The sequence below is a fragment of the Hyperolius riggenbachi genome, chromosome 7 (assembly GCF_040937935.1).
Source record: "Hyperolius riggenbachi isolate aHypRig1 chromosome 7, aHypRig1.pri, whole genome shotgun sequence".
NCBI classification, from domain to species: Eukaryota; Metazoa; Chordata; class Amphibia; order Anura; family Hyperoliidae; genus Hyperolius; species Hyperolius riggenbachi.
The window spans coordinates 265,827,339-265,846,505 of record NC_090652.1 but is presented as its reverse complement, the minus strand read 5'-3'; the positions used below and the strand labels follow the sequence as shown (position 1 = coordinate 265,846,505).

The 19,167-nt window shown below is 47.0% G+C and overlaps 1 protein-coding gene across 1 annotated transcript in view; it reads left to right on the top strand.

Moving 5' to 3' along the window:
* GCA (grancalcin) overlaps window positions 1-8,303 on the top strand; it is a 41,056-nt gene extending 32,753 nt beyond the window's left edge. Inside the window, exons 6-8 of the mRNA XM_068245641.1 lie at window positions 2,991-3,104; window positions 5,770-5,828; window positions 8,029-8,303. Of these exons, the coding sequence (XP_068101742.1) occupies window positions 2,991-3,104; window positions 5,770-5,828; window positions 8,029-8,055 (200 nt within the window). The 3' untranslated portion in view covers window positions 8,056-8,303. The remainder of the gene's footprint in view (window positions 1-2,990; window positions 3,105-5,769; window positions 5,829-8,028) is intronic.
* Window positions 8,304-19,167: the final 10,864 nt, after the last annotated feature.

Genomic DNA, 19,167 nt, shown 5'->3' with positions numbered 1-19,167 from the left:
AAATCTACGACCAATTTGGTTGTAGAAGATTTTGCAGGGGGGGATTTGGGGGGTAAGGGACCCCTGTTTAGCCGCGGGATAGTGGCGTTTTAGCAGGGGCACACATGCCCCTGCTGAATATAAGCACTGAAGCGAGATTTATTCTCGCTTCAGTGTCTCTTTAAAGAGGAACTGTAACGACAAAACGTCCCCTGGGGGGTACTCGCCTCGGGTGGGGGAAGCCTCCGGATCCTAATGAGGCTTCCCACGCCGTCCTCCATCCCTCAGGGGTCTCGCTGCAGCCCTCTGTGCACCGGGGACGTAATATTTACCTTTCTGGCTCCTGCGCAGGAGCTCTGACGGCTGTCAGCTCCGAAGTAGGTGGAAATACCCGATCGCCGTCGGGTCTGCTCTACTGCGCAGGCGCAAGTTTCCGGCGCCTGCGCAGTAGAGCGGACCCGACGGAGATCGGGTATTTCCGTCTATTTCCGTGCCGAAAGTCGCCACAGCGCCCCCGCTGGAGCCAGCAAAGGTAAATATTGAAGCTACAGTCGGCTCTGTCGCCGGCTGTTCGGAGGGCTGCAGCGAGACCCCAGTGGGACAGAGGACGGCGTGGGAAGCCTCATTAGGATCCGGAGGCTTCCCCCCACCCGAGGTAAGTACCCCCCAGGGGAGGTTTTTGTTGTTAGAGTCTCTTTGAGCTTATGATCCAATTTTTAACTAGAGCTAAAACTGAGCTTGGTTTGTTTCTTTTGTCTTCATTACAAAATCCTTCTAATTGATCGTATGCATAGAAGTAAAAAACCTTTTAGTTGAGGCTGGAGTTGGCTTTAATCCAACTTTTTTACATAGTTTATTACATACCTGGAGGTGTGTTAACATGCGGGGAAAAAGTGACAGCTTGAAGCTTTTTTTTTTTTTTTTTTTTCTCTTTCTAAAACCGTATGCGTTCATCCGTTGATGCCGATAGTTTATTGCATGAAAAGCAAAACACAGATTAATGGGGAAAAGTGCTGAGCACAACATTTTTATACTAAAATGGTATAAAAGGTGACCGTAAAGTCCACAAAAAATACCTTGATCTACGGAGGCTGCTTGGATAGTGTATGCTTTTATAATCTTTCACACTGCTTTAACCTGTTAAAAGCCTTGGGCATGTTAACTCATTTTGAAACAACTCATGGCTTCGCAGCAGGAAATGGATACACCCGGCTGCCTATCGCAGCCATGCAGAGCAGGCAGGGAGCTGTTATAGTTCACTGTCCGCATAGCTGAATCAACTTCTTTGCCCACGGCAGTGGCGCTGAACTTCTGACGTTTCTTCTGGGTCCCGATCACATGATATTTGATCGCGATCCAGAAGGTGGTGTCAGCATTACAGCGCCACTCGGTGGTAGTAGAGAATCTTCCATCACCCCTCTTCCACCACAGAGGGGCACTGTAACGCTGACACCATCTCCTGGATCCCAATCATGTCCTATGTGATCGGGACTTAGATGAATGTCAGAATTGCATCATCGCCGTGGTGAAGAAGCAGATTCAGCCCTCCAAATGCGTAACTGTAACCAGGGCTGTGGCGTTTGAGTCGGAGCAATTTTCGGTACCCGGAGTTGGAGTCTGACTTTATAAACTGAGTCGGATGATTTTTGTACAAAATCCACAGCCCTGGTAAGTATTAGACTAAGGAGCTGGAGCCATTTGGGGTACCCGGAGTCGGTGGTTTCATAAACTGAGGAGTTGGAAGATTTTTGTACCGACTCCACAGCCCTGACCATAAATGCTCCCTGCTGCCCACTCTGCGTAGCCTGCCAGGCCGGGGAAAGTGCACTTCCCCAGTGGGAGGAAACATTTGGCCCTGCATGTTTGGCTGCTAAAAGTTAACTCAACTCTGAACTGAACACCTTCACCTCCGCTTTTGACCATGAATGTGACCGTTAAAGGGATGGTTCACGGGGTTAGTTAAAAAAAATAAAAATACTAATCCACCTACCTGGTGCTTCCTCCAGCCCGTGGCAGGCAGGACGTGCCCTCGACGCCGCTCCGGAGGCTCCCGGTCTTCTCCGGTGGCTCACCTGGCCAGGTCGGGCTCTTGTGCGCTTCAACGTGCATCTCACGCGGTCGCTGTTACTTTATCGGACATCCTCCAGGCTGTACTGCGCAGTAGTTCTGTGCCTGCGTAGGACGTCCGATGACATCAGCGCGACTGCGTGAGACGCACGTTTGAGCGCAAAAAGAAGCCCGACCAGGAGGCCGGCCAGGTCAGGTGAGCCACCGGAGAAGACCAGGAGTCTCCGGAGCGGCGTCGAGGGCACGTCCTGCCTGCCACGGGCTGGAGGAAGCCCCAGGTAAGTGGATTATTTTTATTTTTTTTTAACCAACTCTTTGGACCCTCCCTTTAAAGGAAACCTGAGATCTTAGAATAAAAATCCCCCATGAGCATCGGTGCACCCCACATCGTCCTCCCGAGTGCCTCTGTTTAGCCAGAAATGGTGCCGGTAATCCTGGCTCAGAAGAGCTGACTGGTGCGACTGAGCCAGATTACTGGGACTAATTGCAGCCGAACGGAGGCACTCAGGAGGGCTGTGGGGGACACATCGGTGCTCATTCGCTGGAGGAAGCCCTGGGCAAGGATAAATTCCCCCCCCCCCCCCCCCCCCCGAGTTCTCAGGTACACTTTAAGTATCCTATTGCCTCTTCGCCATTTAAATTGGTTTATAATATGGAAACTTTTAACTATTCATAGAACATAGCACACTGAAAACCTACCTCTTTAGTCTGGCATTCATGAACATCTGACTATCTCCTCTGTAACACAACCCAGCCTGCAACCCTGTATTAATCTGAGACACAACTATGCGCTTTGAGTCCTATGGGAGAAAAGCGCTTTACAAATGTTATTGTATTGTAACATTTTCTCTAAATCCTTTCTTTTGCTTCTCTTAAATGAGTGTTTTTTTCTAACTTCTGGCAGTCCCCCGAATAATCCTGTTTAACACTTCCTTGTTTTGTAGGTTACCGATTAAACCCGCAGACGTTGACCATCTTAGTGAAGCGCTACAGTAAGAGTGGCAGAGTATTCTTCGATGACTACGTTGCCTGCTGTGTGAAGCTGCGTGCCTTAACAGGTGAGGTGGTGATTCATTCCTCACATCTTAACCTGAGGGCAGCATTTCTAGGGAATCGTACTGTCGTTTGGCTGAGTCAAGTCTGTCCTTTGTGTTCCACTTTTTCTAGTTCTGTGACGCACAATTTTTTCAATTAGGCTTTGTCCCCTGGACTTCCATGGCATTAGTTTGAAATCTGGTGTTCCCAGCAGCTGAAAACAGAGAACCAGCCACATAGCCCTGATTGGGATTCTAACTCTTCCCTGATTTACAAAATAGTTCCTTTTTGTTTATCACTGGTTTTCCAAACAGTACAGCAAATTGGGGATAGAATTCTCCTACATGGCGACATGAGAGCAAAACTCAAGAGGTTCAAAATGTAGCACCTTACAGAGCACATCAACCAATCCTATGACTAATTGTCACTTTACTGCGATGAAACTGTAAAATGTTGTATCTGTCTGGAGCAGACTGCATTATATACACTTGGAAGGCTTTCTATCTCTAGACTGTCACTGATGCCTCTAGTCTAGTCTATGCGCCCCCCCCCCCCCTCCTTGCATTATCAGCTGCATTCCTTAATAAGTACAGGATTTAAAAAAAAAATCTTATTGGTGCACACTGTTGCATCTACCTGTAACCTCAGCATCAGTCACCTGGCAGGTGCTTCTCCATAAAACAAACAAGTGGCCACCTGCTACTGTAGCAGGACACATTATAGGAAGGAGGTGAAGTGGTTGCTGGGCGACAAAAACAAGCGTTTGGCTGTGGCGAAGGTGCAAAAGTCATGCCACAAGTGCTGTTGTGAAACTACATGTGATCATGCTGGGTTATATTTATGTGGTGAACTTGGAGCTGAATATCCTTATGTTTGGGTGGTGGCTGCAATCTCCCCCCACCCTAGATGGGAACTTTTGCCACGTGAGAATACATGCTGGTGGCACACGAGGTCCTGATTGCATTTCTTGTCAGGGATAATACAGCAGGTGCTTTGAGAACCTGGTTACAGGGCTGCAAATCAGAGATGGACAGTGTTCAGGAGCTCACTTCCTGGTTATGGGCCTGCTGATCAGAGGTGGACCGTGTTCAGGAGATCCTTTCTGGTTACGGGGCTGCAGAGCGCAGAGATGGACCGTGTTCAGGAGCTCACTTCCTGGTTATGGGCCTGCTGATCAGAGGTGGACCGTGTTCAGGAGATCCTTTCTGGTTATGGGGCTGCAGAGCGCAGAGATGCAGAGTCTGGATGTCATCTACATTTAGTTCATATGGGTGATTTAAGCAGCCGGAGAACCATAGAGATCACATTGAAGAGGCATTAATGAAGATTTCAGTCTTGCCAAGGTGCTTCTTATCCATTGCAGTCATGAGACTCCCAAAGTTTAGGGTTTGTACTTTCTCTGGGTTTTCGAGCTGCATCTTACACATACAGAATTTCTCTGTGCTCTAGGTTTTTTTTCCCCAGTCAAGCCCAATATGAGAAATCTGATACAAGGTGTCATTTACAGAGAATATTTTTTTTCCCCTTTGCTGCAAGTCACAACACTGAGATCTATTTGAGATCTCAGTGTCTGTTCTGAAACTTGGCGAAATGCACAGCAAAGTTCTCCCATTGTGGCTGACTTGGTAAAGATTCTTTCACTTTACTTGGTATTTATTACATCCCAGGGTGAAGAGTGATCAATGAGGGCTGATGAAGCCACTTTGACAGCAGCAAATGGTGAGCCGTGTGTTCTGGCAATAAAGGGGGGCTCTGCTGGGAGCTTTGCATTGAAGCATCTAGCTGGCTTGCTGCTTACTGCTGCTAGTTCCTGTGCCTGCTCCATGTAAATCTAGAGATGTGGAACACTGACTGGGCCAGTACTTAGGTGCAAACTAACCAGTTTCCCAGGGGCTCATCAAGTCAGGGATTGAAGAGGTCACAATAACGTTAGTATGTATAGCTCTAAAGCCTAAGGGACTCAGTTATGCCTATAACCATCTCTTAAGGAACACCAGCAATATGAACTCTCTGGGAGGTTTAGCCCCACTGACTGCAATGGGCTGTACCTTACAGGGACTGGGACGACTCGGAGGAAGAAAAAAATTTTTTTTTCATACCTGGAGATTCCTCCAGCCCCATCCACATGGGTCGCTCCCACGCTGCATGTATGAGGACTGTTGCCCGGCAGCAATTGGGATTCTATCACTGGGCTGAGGCAGTACGAATGCATAGTTAGTCTCCAGGTTAGTGACTGGTTCTGGTGCTATGGAGGGTCATGTAGCGGGCCAGGTGAGTGGACTATCCCCCTGGGGCTGATCGCTGGCTGAGGTTGGGGACCAGAGTACACATGAGATTCAGCAGAGGCAGCCATGGTAGTGGAGGACCATTTGGCTGGTTTACAAGGCTTTACTCTCCTAGAGAGAGAGAACAGGAAGTTAAAGGCAGGATAGAGCTTAAGCCTGTATGGATAAGTACATGGCTTCAAGCAAGCTGAGCTGCACAATGGGGTTTTCTCTCTGAGGGAATTTTTTCAAAGTACTGTTTTTTTTTTTTTGTTTTTTTTTTTTTTTGTTTTTTATTCCCAAGGTGTACGCAAACCAGAGCCTCTGAGGCTTTTGTGCCAAATTAAAACAGGTTGAAGTTCTACTGTAAGATTATGACTGGAAGTAGAAGCCACTTTCCTAATGGTCTTCTTTTTTCCTCCAGATGTATTTCGGCGAAGAGACACCATGCAGCAAGGCATAGTGAACTTCATGTATGATGATGTGAGTATGCACACTCTGCAGGGCTTAATATGCTATATTAAAGGAAAATGTTCACTGTTAAAACGCTCTATGTTGTATTGTTTCCTGTTACTCAGAAGATTAGTACAGGTTAGGGCTGCACGTTATATCGATTTAAAATCGAAATTGCGATGTGGGGCACAATGATTACGTAATCGCGAAGGTGGCAATTTTGTTAACATGTGTTTCTCTGCAAACCGCTGCGTTCCACGCATATAATTGTAGCGCAACTCCCCTTCCGGGGGATCCCCTGCAGCCTCTTTCTACTTCAGTCAGTCGCATTGGTAACCATGCCCCCTGTGATGTAACCGCATGTCATCACAGGGGGTGCAGGTATTAACGCGGTAGGTGGCTGGGAGAGGAAGAAGGGAGAAGATGGAAGCTGCCAGTGTCATCCCGGAAGGTAAGTTGTCACTATGCCCCCCCCCCCTTTCCCCGCCACTACACCTATGCTGCCTGGCTGACTATACTGGAGGCTGCTGCCTACCTAGCTAACCTATGGGGCAACTATGCTGGTGGTGCCTACCGACCTAACGTTTACTAGTGGCAAATACTGGCTACCTGCACTGGAGGCACCTACCTAGCTAACCTATGCTGGGGCAACTATACTGGCAGCACCTACCTAGCTAACCTTTACTAGTGGAAGCTATAGTGGCTACGTATCTTGAGGCATCTACCTAGCTAACCTATACTGGGGCAACTATACTGGAGGCACTTACCTAGCTAACCTATATGAAGGCAACTATACTGGAGGCATTTACCTAGCTAACCTATACTAAGGCAACTATACTGGAGGCACCTACCTGGCTAAACTATACTGGGGGCATTGCAAATTTAGTGCTAAAGCTTTATTTTCAGAAAATTGTGAAAAAAAATTAAAATTGCGATTTCTGAGAGAAAAATCACAACTTTCAATTGCAGCCCTTGCATTTTATGAATTGCATTGCTTTGAAAATGATCTTTGCAAATCACAATTTCTTCTGTGGAATCGCTGCCATAGGCTTTCATTAGCCTAGTGCTTTTGGAATTGCCAGCGATTCCTAAAACGCAAAACTAGCTGCTGAAACCTCTATAGCGAATCTGCTAGTTTTAGCGAATTGCTTTGGGTGCTTCTATAGGCCGTAATGAGCATTATGGGGGGGGGGGAGGGGGGGTATAATGTATTTTGGCTGCTGGCAAAAGTTGTAGCCAAAATTTAATTTGTTTTCCCTGAGTTGCGAAAAAAAACCAAACCAGATACTTGCCTGAGGAGATGGCAGGCTCTGGGTCCTAATGAGCCTTCCCTCTCCCGGTGCCCTCTGTGCAGTGCTAGCTTCCTTGTTTGAATCCCCCACCGGGGGACTCGGGAAGTCTTCGGGAGCAGAGTCCTTCCGAAGACAGGCGGCTCCATACTGCGCGCGAGTGAGGGTGTGCGCAGTGTAGAGCAGCCTATCTTTGGGAGCCCTCAGGCTCCCGAAGCCTCCTTTTGGCAGCGGAGACAGCAGCATTTGACCAAATTGGTTGAGTGCTGCTAGGGGGATCCTGCGTTGGAGCGGGTCCCGGTAGAGGAGAGGGAAGGCTCATTAGGACCCAGAGCCTTCCCTCTTGTTGGGTAAGTATCCAGGTGTGGTGTTTTGTTTTTTCTTTACGATTCCCAATGACTTTAAAGCGGAATATAACCCTGCATTTCAACTTTGCTCTAAAACCTTATTTACAGTATATTATATGCAACTAGCATTTTTTTTTTTTTTTTACTAGACCAGCATTGGAAGGGTTACACAGGGCTTTAGTTCCTGGAGATTTCTGCAGACCCAACGGAAGCTGACATAAATACATTTTGTTTACATAAATGTATCTAAGTGTTGAATGTTACTCACTCTCTGACTGAGGAGCTGGAAGACAGCCAAAGTGTGTAACATTTCTCAATAGATTTAACTAAATAGAATGTAACAATCTGAACTTCTGCATATCTCTCCATGGAACTTTAAACCTCTGTGTTTAACCCTTCCAATGCTGGTCTAGTAAAAAAAAAAATGCTTTTTGCATATAATATGCTGTAAATAATGTTTTAGAGCAAAGTTGAAATGCAGGGTTATATTCCGCTTTAAGTCAAGACCTCAAAACTTTTTACGCTGACTTTGACAAATGTTTTGCATTTCAGTTCAGCTGTATGCAGTTTGATAACTTGTTGTTCTTTGGCCAGTTTTTGCAGTCCACCATGGCCATCTGACCTGCCAAACTACACTCAAATTATGAAGAATGTGGCATTACAACCCATCCTGTGAACTGCACTGGGAAGAAAGGAGTAACCGCACTGTGAATCTACCTTATTCTACAACGTAACATTTCCATTTCAAGTCAGTTCTCATACACAGTACACTGGCTCAGCACGCCAATAGTTCTTTTGTATGATAGGACACAGATATCTGTAAAATATGTTCAAGCTTTCTTTTTCATATATAAATATACCTACTAAAACTCACGTGTCCCATTTCCTTTCTTTTCAAAAGCTCCCTCTCTTTATAGATGATGCATATAACGTAGTAAAAGTTACATTTTTTTTTTCTGCTTTCTATACCTTTTCCCTTTAACTATGTTAAAGGCCAGCCACTTCCCTTCAGCATAAAAGCCAGTGAAATATGGTCTTTCCATGGCAGTAGATATTGTCATTATGTTTTCAGTGATTATAGGGACACAGTGGCGAAAGACTAAAACATTTTAAAATGTTTATGTATACATACACTAGTGTCAGAATAAAAACTCTGCAATTTTTTTTATGTTGCTGTCAGTAACAGAAGGTGTTGTAATCTACCAGCTCTGTACCTTTTTTTTTTTTAAAGGAGAGGTTTTAGATTAGCCCATTTCCTCATGGGGGCTTCTCAGTTTTTGTTTCAAAAGCACTGCCTAGAAATAACCTAAACAAAGATGCGGAGTTGGACTGTCCAAAACCAGTCAGTAATCTGAATGCTGTTCTGTATGAAACAGAACACACATTTCAGGGGTGGGTGGAGTGCTTGACGGTGACTGTGTGCTGCCCTCCATGGTGCGTTCCAAGTTTTCCAGCTACTTCCTCCTTCCAGCTATGAAGGAGGAAGTATGGAGGGCAGCTCTCGGAGGTGGCATCAAGGGTGAGGTAACTCTCCCCTCCGCTGTGACTAAAATTTAAGTTCTGTTCTGACTCGTTTGGATCAGTGTTCAGATTCCGAATGCTCATCAGTAGTTGAGTATGTAGACTATACAACCTACTGTACATGACTGCTACATAGGAAAAACAAAACTTTATAGTGAACTAACTCTGGGACAAATGTTCAACTTGTATGTGTATTTTTACAAATTTAAAATGTTTGTTTTCTGCCATAGTGCCTCTTTAAAACAAGCCAGCAGCCTCTGTTGTGAGGAAAACCTACTGCCTGTTGCAGGTCTGTGGAGAACCACATGACCTGCTCAGGTACCTCAGCAAACACCTTGTATGTCAGTACCGGAAAACACCAGAGATTACTGGACTACAGATATCTGGGAAATGGCTGCTGCTGATTGAACGGTTTTCTTAAAATGCTGAGTAGCCCCTCCCAAGAGGCAGAGGTTGGGATCCGTAAATTCAAGCGACTAGCAGCTGGTTAAAGGGAATTGGTGGCTTGCTGAATCTGTGGCTTGCTATCTGCAACTTCCACCTCTTAGGTGAAGCTAATTAGGATGTTAGAATATTTTCCCCTCGCTATTATAGATGTTAATGTAAGTTTGTGTACAGGATGCAGTAATGTAATGCAGATCTGTTTATTTTGATGGGGAAAATAGCAGATTTGGATAGGTTCTCCTGACACTAGATGGATTATCTAGCTTTATGGTGAAAATTCCATGAGCTCATTGATAAACCAGTTACCCGACTCTTGATAAGCTCCCCCTTGTGGCTGCAGGGAGAATCGGCTGCATAATCATTGGTCAAAACAGATGCATGTTAAACTATCGGTGCCATTCATAGGTGGACTGTATGCTTTGGGGTAAGTGGCTTGCTTTTTTTTTCATTTTACTTTTACAAAACAATACTCCTTTAGAGAACGTTCTAACCTCAGTCCAAACATTTCAGATTTTTAAACCCCTTTATAAGGGTTTACACAAGGCTGTCCTATAAGGTTCTTTGCTAAGCCGTGCTTTTGTTTTTGGCTACAAAACGGATGCTCTTCAAGCTGAATGGCGCAATGGATCCTGTACCTGTAATCTTTTGTTAATTGCTTTCTTAGCTGACGCTTAAAGAGTCTGAAGCCTCCCAAAAAACCCTGTTTTTACTTCAGTCCTTTTTTAGAATTAATGCCCTAGCTGAAACGTTGTACCCCTGCGGCTGAACACTCAAAACACCTGAAATCCCGGGGCAAAAATCCATGACTTTCCAAGTCATGGATTTTGCTGCCTAGGGGAGGCAGAGCTTTGGGCTGTAACCTCTGCCTCCAGTCCAATCAATCTTGGCTGATCGCCGCCCCCCCCTCCTTCCCGCCCCTCAGTGACAGACTGAGAGGGGCGGGGAGAGGCGATCAGCCCAGATTGACGCGAGTAGAGGCAGAGCTACAGCCCAAAGCTCTTCCTCTACATGGAAAGAGCCCCAAATCTTCCCCTGGGGATTTCAGAGTAATCATTCAGCTGTGGGGATGCAGCGTTTCTGGTAGGGCACTCATGCTAAAAAGGACTGTGAAGGTGTTTTTTGGGAGGCTTCAGACTATTTAAGGCCTTGTTTCTATGGACGTTTTGTAAACACCCGGAAAGTTACATTTGCAGTTGTCCATGCTTTTGCAAGCTGGCTGTAAGACTGCTAAAATCCAATGTCCACTGCAAAAGTCAAACCCTCAGCCTGTCCACACATGCAGCTAAGGATGGTTGGTGCGGCCCACATGCTGCATCCAGTGTCCTATTGAGTGTTCTCAATCATGCCACCTTGGAACTGCTCTCCTATAGACTGATAATTTGACATGAATTGAGGTTTCACACTTGCATTGTTGATGCTTGAGGGCGTTGTTAGGAAAGCAACCATGTAAACAAGGCCTTGAGAAACTCTGTAGAGATTTGCTGTACACTTAACTGGCTGGAACTGGCTTGGTGACTTAAAGAGGAACTGTAACGACAAAACGGCCCCTGGGGGGTACTCACCTCGGGTGGGGGAAGCCTCAGGACCCTAATGAGGCTTTCCACGCCGTCCTGCGTCCCTCGGGTCTCGCTGTAGCCCTCCGTGCAGCGGTGACGCAATATTTACCTTCCTGGCTCCTGCGCAGGCGCTCTGATGCCTCTCGGCGCCGAAGTAGGCGGATATACCCGATCGCCGTCGGGTCTGCTCTACTGCGCAGGCGCAAGTTTCCGGCGCCTGCGCAGTAGAGCGGACCCGACGGAGATCGGGTATTTCCGTCTATTTCCGTGCCGAAAGTCGCCACAGCGCCCCCGCTGGAGCCAGCAAAGGTAAATATTGAACTGACAGTCGGCACAGTCGCCGGCTGTTCGGAGGGCTGCGGCGAGACCCCCGTGGGACAGAGGACGGCGTGGGAAGCCTCATTAGGATCCGGAGGCTTCCCCCACCCGAGGTGAGTACCCCCCAGGGGAGGTTTTTGTTGTTACAGAGTCTCTTTAAGAGCTCCAGTAGATTCCAAAATGTTGAAGCCTGATACACGCCATGCAATTTTAGAAACCTGATCACAATTTGAAGAAAATTGCATGTGTATAGCAGGCAACCTTCTATACCTGATGGACCTCATATCGATCTGTTCACTCGCTCAAATCGGATCTGAAGTCAAAATTGCATAGTGTGTACCAGCCTTAAGATTGAAGGGATCTTTTACAGAAGGGATTAAATAAACCTGAAACAGAAGCTGCCAGTCAGAAAATCCATAAAGCAGCAGTGAGTCCTAATGTCCATTGAGCGCTGTTAAGTGGACTAAGAATATAGTGAAGTAAGATCAGGCATAAAAGATGACAGATATCTGGAGCCAAATGTAGCTTCAACATAGGACTGCTGATTTCCCCCATCCAGCATCACAAGCTTCAACAAAAGCTCCTCTGTGTAACAGTTGTTCCTTGTTTGAAGGGGAAAGCCTCTTGGGGCCATCTGTAAGCAGAGACCCCAGTGGCTGCACAAAGTAGTTGTTACTAATGCTATACAAAGCATTTAATGACTGTAGCACAGCAGAGCTGCTGCAGCCAGTTGCTGTGTCAGTTCTTAGCAGCCACTTCAGTAGTTATACAATGCATCTAAGTTTCTTGTAACATGGCTTTAGGGCTACAGCATACAGAGGAAGGTGTCTGTGATGGGCAGAGGGGGTCAGTTTATTCCACAGAAATTCTTGACCATGTCTCGCTTCTGGATTCAGTCTAGGCCAAACCAGGAAAAGCGAGGCATGGTCGCAGCTTGTTGTGGCCAATGATATGCAAATCATTCTGGGTTATGCAAATATATGCAGCTTGAATAGACCAATTAAATCTTTCCAAGGTAGCATTCATTGGTCTGTTTTCAAACTATATATTTGCATACACAATCTTCAAAATCCACAATCTTCAGATCGGAATTATTTGCATTCCTTTGACCATCCTTAATTACGCCTGGTCAGAAGATTCTATGCTTGCCTATGAGTTCCCCCTAGGAAACATTTCTGTAGAATGAACTGAACTGTAATGGCGAGGAATTGCTTATCAGAGAGGCTCAGCAAGATACACATAATAATCCTCCGTTAATGCAGAATTATACAAATGTATACATCTTGAAATGGGTCTATTGAATCCCACCTTGGCTTCATTTTATAGGCCTATTTTTAAGTTGCATACATTTTGCAGAAAACATCTGCATAATTCTGCATCCACTCAGAATTGTTTAGATTTCATGGACCATCCCTGTTGCTTAGGATAACGTGTAAACCTTTTTGCAATGGCAGACTGGAATGTTTCTAGCAACAAGGTAGCTAATCGCTCTTTTACTGGCTAAGATGAGTTCAAGAGTTAAAGGAATACTGTAGGGGGATGGGGGGGAAGAGTTGAACTTACCTGGGGCTTCTAATGGTCCCCCGCAGATGTCCTGTGCCGCACAGCCACTCACTGATGTTCTGGTCCCCACTACCGATTCACTTCTGGAGTTTCTGACTTTACAGTCGGAAAACCACTGCACCTGCGCGTCCGTGTCCTCGCTCCTGCTAGCATCACCAGGAGCGTACTGCGCAGGTGCAGACTGTACTGGGCCTGCGCAGTACGCTCCTGGTGATGTCAGGAGTGAGGACACGCAGGCGCAGTGGTTTTCCGACTTCAAAGTCGGAAACTCCAGAAATGAACTGGAGGCGGGGACCGGAGCATTGGTGAGTGGCTGCGGGGGACCATTAGTACCCCCGGGTAAGTTTAATTTTTTTTTTTTTGTTCCCTCCCACAGTAGTCTTTTAATGGGCATCAACAGAGTGAGGGAGGGATCACACTTGTGAGGATTCATCGGCCAATGCTGCAGATACAGGCGTTTTCTGAACAATGTACTTTTCAACGAGGCAGTCGCATGCTTTGTTTTTTTTAAGGGACTCCGAGCAGTGCAGAAACTATGGAAAGATGCATATCATTTTGAAGCTCTTTTTCTCCTCTTTCCAACAATATATAAACCGCCGCCCTACGCCTTTTAGTTTTCGCTATTTTCGCAATCGAAATCGCAGCCGCTGCGATTTCGATCGCAAACATATCAAACTAAAAGGCGTAGGGTGGCGGTTAATATATTGTTGGAAAGAGGAGAAAGAGAGCTTCAAAATGATATGCATCTCTCCATAGTTTCTGCACTGCTCGGAGTTCCTTTAACTCTATACAGAATTGCAGATGGCTCCTAAAAGCAAGGGTTCCATAGGAAAGGCTTACTTGCGATTTTCATTTTGTGACAAAATGCATGCGGTTGCCAAACGTGTGATCCCTTCCTGATCATTCCCTTTGTTGCTATTCCTTTCACAGATCTGCAATGACTGTGGCTGCAGGCAGCTTGTATCTGGTGATTTGGTGCTAGCTACAAGTTGCCCCATGTCCTGTGGGCTGGATACTGACTGGCAGCTCATCTAGTTATCTTGGGAAAACCTGGAGAAAATTCCAGGCAGTTGATAAACATTTGCCAAACTTTTTACCAAGCAATTTTGCTCATTTTCCTATTTGCCTTGAAACAAAGATCTAGTAATGCCTTGCCAACCACTGTAACTGCTTTGTGTGTCATCCTTGTTTATCTGAATGGGAAGGGTTAGCCAGCAGCAGTGCAGGTGCCACTCAAACCACTGCAGGCTATGGATCGGTTAACCGGTGCACTGTCTGTGCTGTGCCATTCCTTTGCAGGGCAACCTAGTTCACAGGAAGCCAGTAAAATGTGGTATTTTTGTAATGCTGAATAGTCATTGCTTCCCCACATATGTTGTGTGCCATGCCAGCGTAAACTGTACACCCTTTTTTTTGCCATTAAAGACTTATTACTTACAAATGTTTCTCTTGCATATTTTAAGTTATGTATGGCCTTACCTTTTTGTACCGAGAAATCTTGTGCCCCCTTGAAGGGCTCCCTATTCTTATTGTGAATGTACTAACAATATCATTGCCTTTTTGACTTGCCAAACTTGTTTACTTTTTCCACTGTTTTATGAAAAATAATCCGATCCGAATAATCCAAATATTTGTATAGCGCTTTTCTCTTGTTAGACTCAAAGGGCTCAAGAGCTGCAGCCGCTAGGATGCGCTCAAGAGGCCATGCTGCAGTGTTGGGGAGTGTTGCCTTGGAACTCCTTACTAACCCTAGCCAAGATTCGAACCCTGGTCGATGCTCTTAACCAGTGCACTGTGGTAGCATGGGATTGATTTATTTGCCTAAGGCTGTATTTGTTTTATATAGCCGGTTAGGACATTCTCTTCTACTTCTTTGACCTGTTAAAATTAAAGCACATCTAAACTGAAAGGCATATGGAGGCAGCCCTATTCATTTCCCTTTAAGCAACACCAGTTGTTCTGCTAATCCTCTGCCTTGAATTCTCTAAGCCATAGACCCTGAACAAGCATCAGGTGCTCTGACTGAAACAAGCATGCAGCAAATCCAGACACTACTGCAGCCAAAGATTAGGACTGCCAGGCAACTGGTATTTAAGAGGAAATAAATATGGCAGCCACCATATCCCTCTCAGTTGAGGTGTATTTTTAACCTCCTTGCCGGTCTAAAAAATCCGGCAAGGAGGCAGCGCCACACTTTTTTAAATTTTTTTTTTTTTTTTTAAATCCTGTAGCGAGCCCAGGGCTCGCTACATGATAGCCGCTAAGCGGCGGCATCCCCCCACCCACTCCGATCGCCTTCGGCGATCAGAGTATGCAGGGAATCCCGTTGAGAACGGGATTTCCTGCAGGGCTTCCCCGGTTGCCATGGCGACCGGGCGGGATGACGTCACCGACGTCATAGACGTCGTGACGTCAGAGGGAACTCCGATCCGCCCCTTAGCGCTGCCTGGCACTGATTGGCCAGGCTGCGCAGGGGTCTGGGGCGGGGGGGGGGTGGCTCGGCGCGGCGGGTAGCGGCGAATCGGCGGCGAGCGGCGGCGATCGCGACCTACACGCAGCTAGCAAAGTGCTAGCTGCGTGTAGGGAAAAAAAAATTATGCAAATCGGCCCAGCGGGGCCTGAGATATCCTCCTGCGCAGGTTACCCCGAGCTGAGCTCGGGATAACCGGCAAGGAGGTTAAAGACAAAGGCTTCAATTCATCAAGCATTACCGCATTCGGTAATGCTGAAAACAGCTGACTTTACGGAGCACTTAGTAAAATGTTAATTCATCAAAGCAGTTACCGCATGAGAAGCAGACATTCCTGTGCAGAGAGATAAATTACCGACTTGTTAAGTGATTACCTCAACACATGTCAGTAAAATGTCAGCAAATGTTAATTCATCAAGCTCACAGCATTCGATAACATGTGCGGTGTTTATCTCCAGCTCTCCCCTGTCGATAAGGAGCTTGGAATGCCTTCTCCATGTGTGACAGGACCATAGAAACCTCCCCTGTCCCCTGCAAGTGCTGCTGATAGGTTGGCCAGGCTTCTCGGGTGGAACAGACACCCCCCCCAGGCAGCCAGGGGAGAGAAAAGAATTAGTTATTTTCCAGGCACCCTTCTTTTCTAGGCACCCTTCGGTAGTGTAACCCCTTGAGTGCCTGTTTAAATATGCAGGGATGCAAGTGGGAGCTTGTGGCAAAATGACCTAAGCAGGGAATGTGTAATGTTTCTCAGCAGTTCATCTAAGCTGTGGCAAGTAAATAGAAACTTAAGACTAATGAGACAGATTCAGCAAGAGCAGAGGCAGCACAACAAATATAAAAGGCACATGTATAGGGATGTCGGTGCTGCCCCTTTCCTATTGTAATGCCCTCACTGCACGGACCTCTTCGGTAACTTCCTGAACATCTACCACATGTGTGAAAATATTGATGAATTAGCACAGTGAAGTGTAAAATACCGAATGCGGTATTTTAAGGACTGGGATTTTGTAATCGAACACCCTTTGATGAATTGAAGCCATAGTGTACCTATCAAGGGCTGCAATATTTAGTGTGATAGGGCTGCACGATTTTAGGGAAAATTGAAATTGCGATTTTTTTTTTCTTAGAAATTGCGATTTTGATTTTTTTCAAAACAAGCTTTAGCACTAAATTCACAATGTACATTTACAAACATGCACTGACAGAAAATGAAATCATATCAAACTGAGTGTAGTATGTCATTTTCTGTCATGTTTGTAAATGTTACTGAACTCATGCGCAGAGTAATTTAATACAGTCCTGCGACAGTGGGGCAGAGAGAGACACACAGAGGGATGGAGGGAGAGAGGGATGGTGGCCTGGCTACCACAGGGGCTGGTGGACCTGGGCCACTGGTGGCACTGGCAGAGCTGACAGTGGCCGCAATGTTAGTCTGACTGAGGGTGGTTGTGGCCATGATGTCATGTGACAGAGAGGGGGGGAGAAAGTGACAGAGGGAGGGAGAGAGACAGAGGGGGGGGGGGGGGGGGAGAAAGACAGAGGAGGCAGATAACAGAGGGTGGAGAGACAGAGGCTAGAGATGGGGGGTAGGGGAGACAGAGGGGGGGGGGGAGAGAGAGAGAGAGAGACACACAGAGGGGGGGAGAGACAGTGGTGGGAAGAGAGCGGGAGGGGGAGAGACAGTGGCCGGAGCTAGAGGTGGCCGCTGCACAATGCAGGTGGAAGGACTGGCTGGGGGATCTTTGTTGGCAGGCTGAGGCCTCTCGCTCCCTGCCATCATTAAGTCCAGCAGGCTGAGGCACAGCAAAGTTGCTCACCAGTGGCGATGGCAGGCAGCGGGCATCCATTTCGCGCTGGCGGGAAGGGGGCAGTGGCGGGCATCCATTTCGTGCTGGCGAGAAGGGGGCAGCGGCAGGTCGTCATTACTTCAAGGTGGGCGGCAAGCAGCGTGACTCCGGTCACTTCCGGATTCTGCCGCTGCCCGCACCTGGCGCACACCAGCAGTGCATATTTGTGAATATTAATGAGCCGGGCAGCGGGGGGCGAGTCCAGTCTAGAGCGGCACACAGCGCCACCAATCACTAGATATAGTATGATGGCGGTGGTAGGCGGAGCTGTACCCTCTGTACCTGCTCAGCTTCACCCCTTCCTGCTAAACCCTGAAGTGGGCACTGATGGCTGTATACAATTTTGAAGGTGACAGGAAGAGCTAGCGCAGAGCTCAGAGTTGGATAGTAAAGTTCATATTTGAGGAGCTCCAGGGTTACAAGAAGCATTTTGGAGATAAGTTGTACCACATTGTTTGTGCAATAACAGACCTCCTAAGATCCATATTGGTGAAAAAAATATATAATTTAAAGGGGACCAGAAGTGAGAGGAATACAGAGGCTGCCATCTTTATTTTCTAATGAACACCAGTTTGCTGACTTCTGTGCTGCTGATCTGTCTCTAGTATGTTGCTAGGGCTGTCCCTCTTCGGTCCTCACACATTGTTAGCCCAGCTTAAAGGGGAACTGAAGAGAGATGTATATGGAGGTTGTCATGTTTATTTCCTTTTAGACAATACCAGTTGCCTGGCAGCCCTGCTGATCCTCTGCCTCTAATACTATTAACCATAGCCCCTGAACAAGCATGCAGCAGATCAGGTGTTTCAGTGGTTTAGACTTATAAGTCTGATCTGACAAGACTAGCTGCATGCTTGTTTCTGGTTTTAATCAGATACTACTGCAGAGAAATAGACCAGCAGGGCTGCCAGGCAACTGGTATTGATTAAAAGGAAATAAACATGACAGCCTCCATATACCTCTTTCTTCAGTTCCCCTTTAAAGAGACTCTGAAGCCAGTTTAAAAAGGGCTTTTTACCTTTTATTTATCTGAGGCATGTTTGCCCCTGCTAAAATGCTGCCATCTTGCGGCAGAATGGTCTTTACCCCCCAAATCCCTTGGGGCACCCTACGGGGAGCGCGTCCATGAGAGGCAGAGCTTTCAGCTGCAGCTCTGCCTCTACACGTCTATCAGCCCGGATCGCCGCCTCTTCCCCCCGCCCCTCTGTCTTCCTTCACTGAGAGGAGTGGGGGAGAGGTGGAGATTCGCCCACTGATAGACATGCATGGAGGCAGAGATGCAGCCGAAAGCTCTGCCTCCATGAGCAGCATAATCCACGACCAAGAAAGTCGTGGATTTTGCAGGGGGGGAAAGACCCCTCGTTCGGCTGTGGGATAGCGGAGTTTTAACGGTGGCAAACATGCCTCAGATAAATAAAAGGGGGAAAAGCAATTTAACTGGCTTCAGTGGTTCTTTAAATTGATGTGACTGGATCAGGGAAGTTGTGGTTCATAAAGTAGCATTTCTCTGTCTAGCCTTAACACTGGCAGACCCTTGAAATTAAGTTGGCCAGCCCTGCATTAAAGAGTAACTGTTAGCCCCCAAATTGAATTTTAAAACACTATTGCAATGTTTTATTTATTATATAAGTGATCCAAAAAGTCAATGCACAAGTTAAAAATCAATCTAATTTTGTTACTATCTAACCTTTTCCCCCAGCTCCGGACGCAAGCCGCATATCAGATACTATAGCATGCAGAGCAGGCCTATGTCTGGCCGACCCCCCTCTCCCCCCCAGGACCAGGTGCCAATATATTCTCCCCACCGCAGCTGACCGCTCTGACACGGAGAGAGCAGCAGCACTTCCAGAGCAGCACCGCAGAGCAGCCGCCGCCGAGTCACATGTGAGAGAGATGCACGGCGCTGGCTGCTCTGCGGTGCTGCTCTGGAAGTGCTGCCGCTCTCTCTCCGTGTCAGAGCGGTCAGCTGCGGTGGGGAGAATATATTGGCACCTGGTCCTGGGGGGGAGAGGGGGGT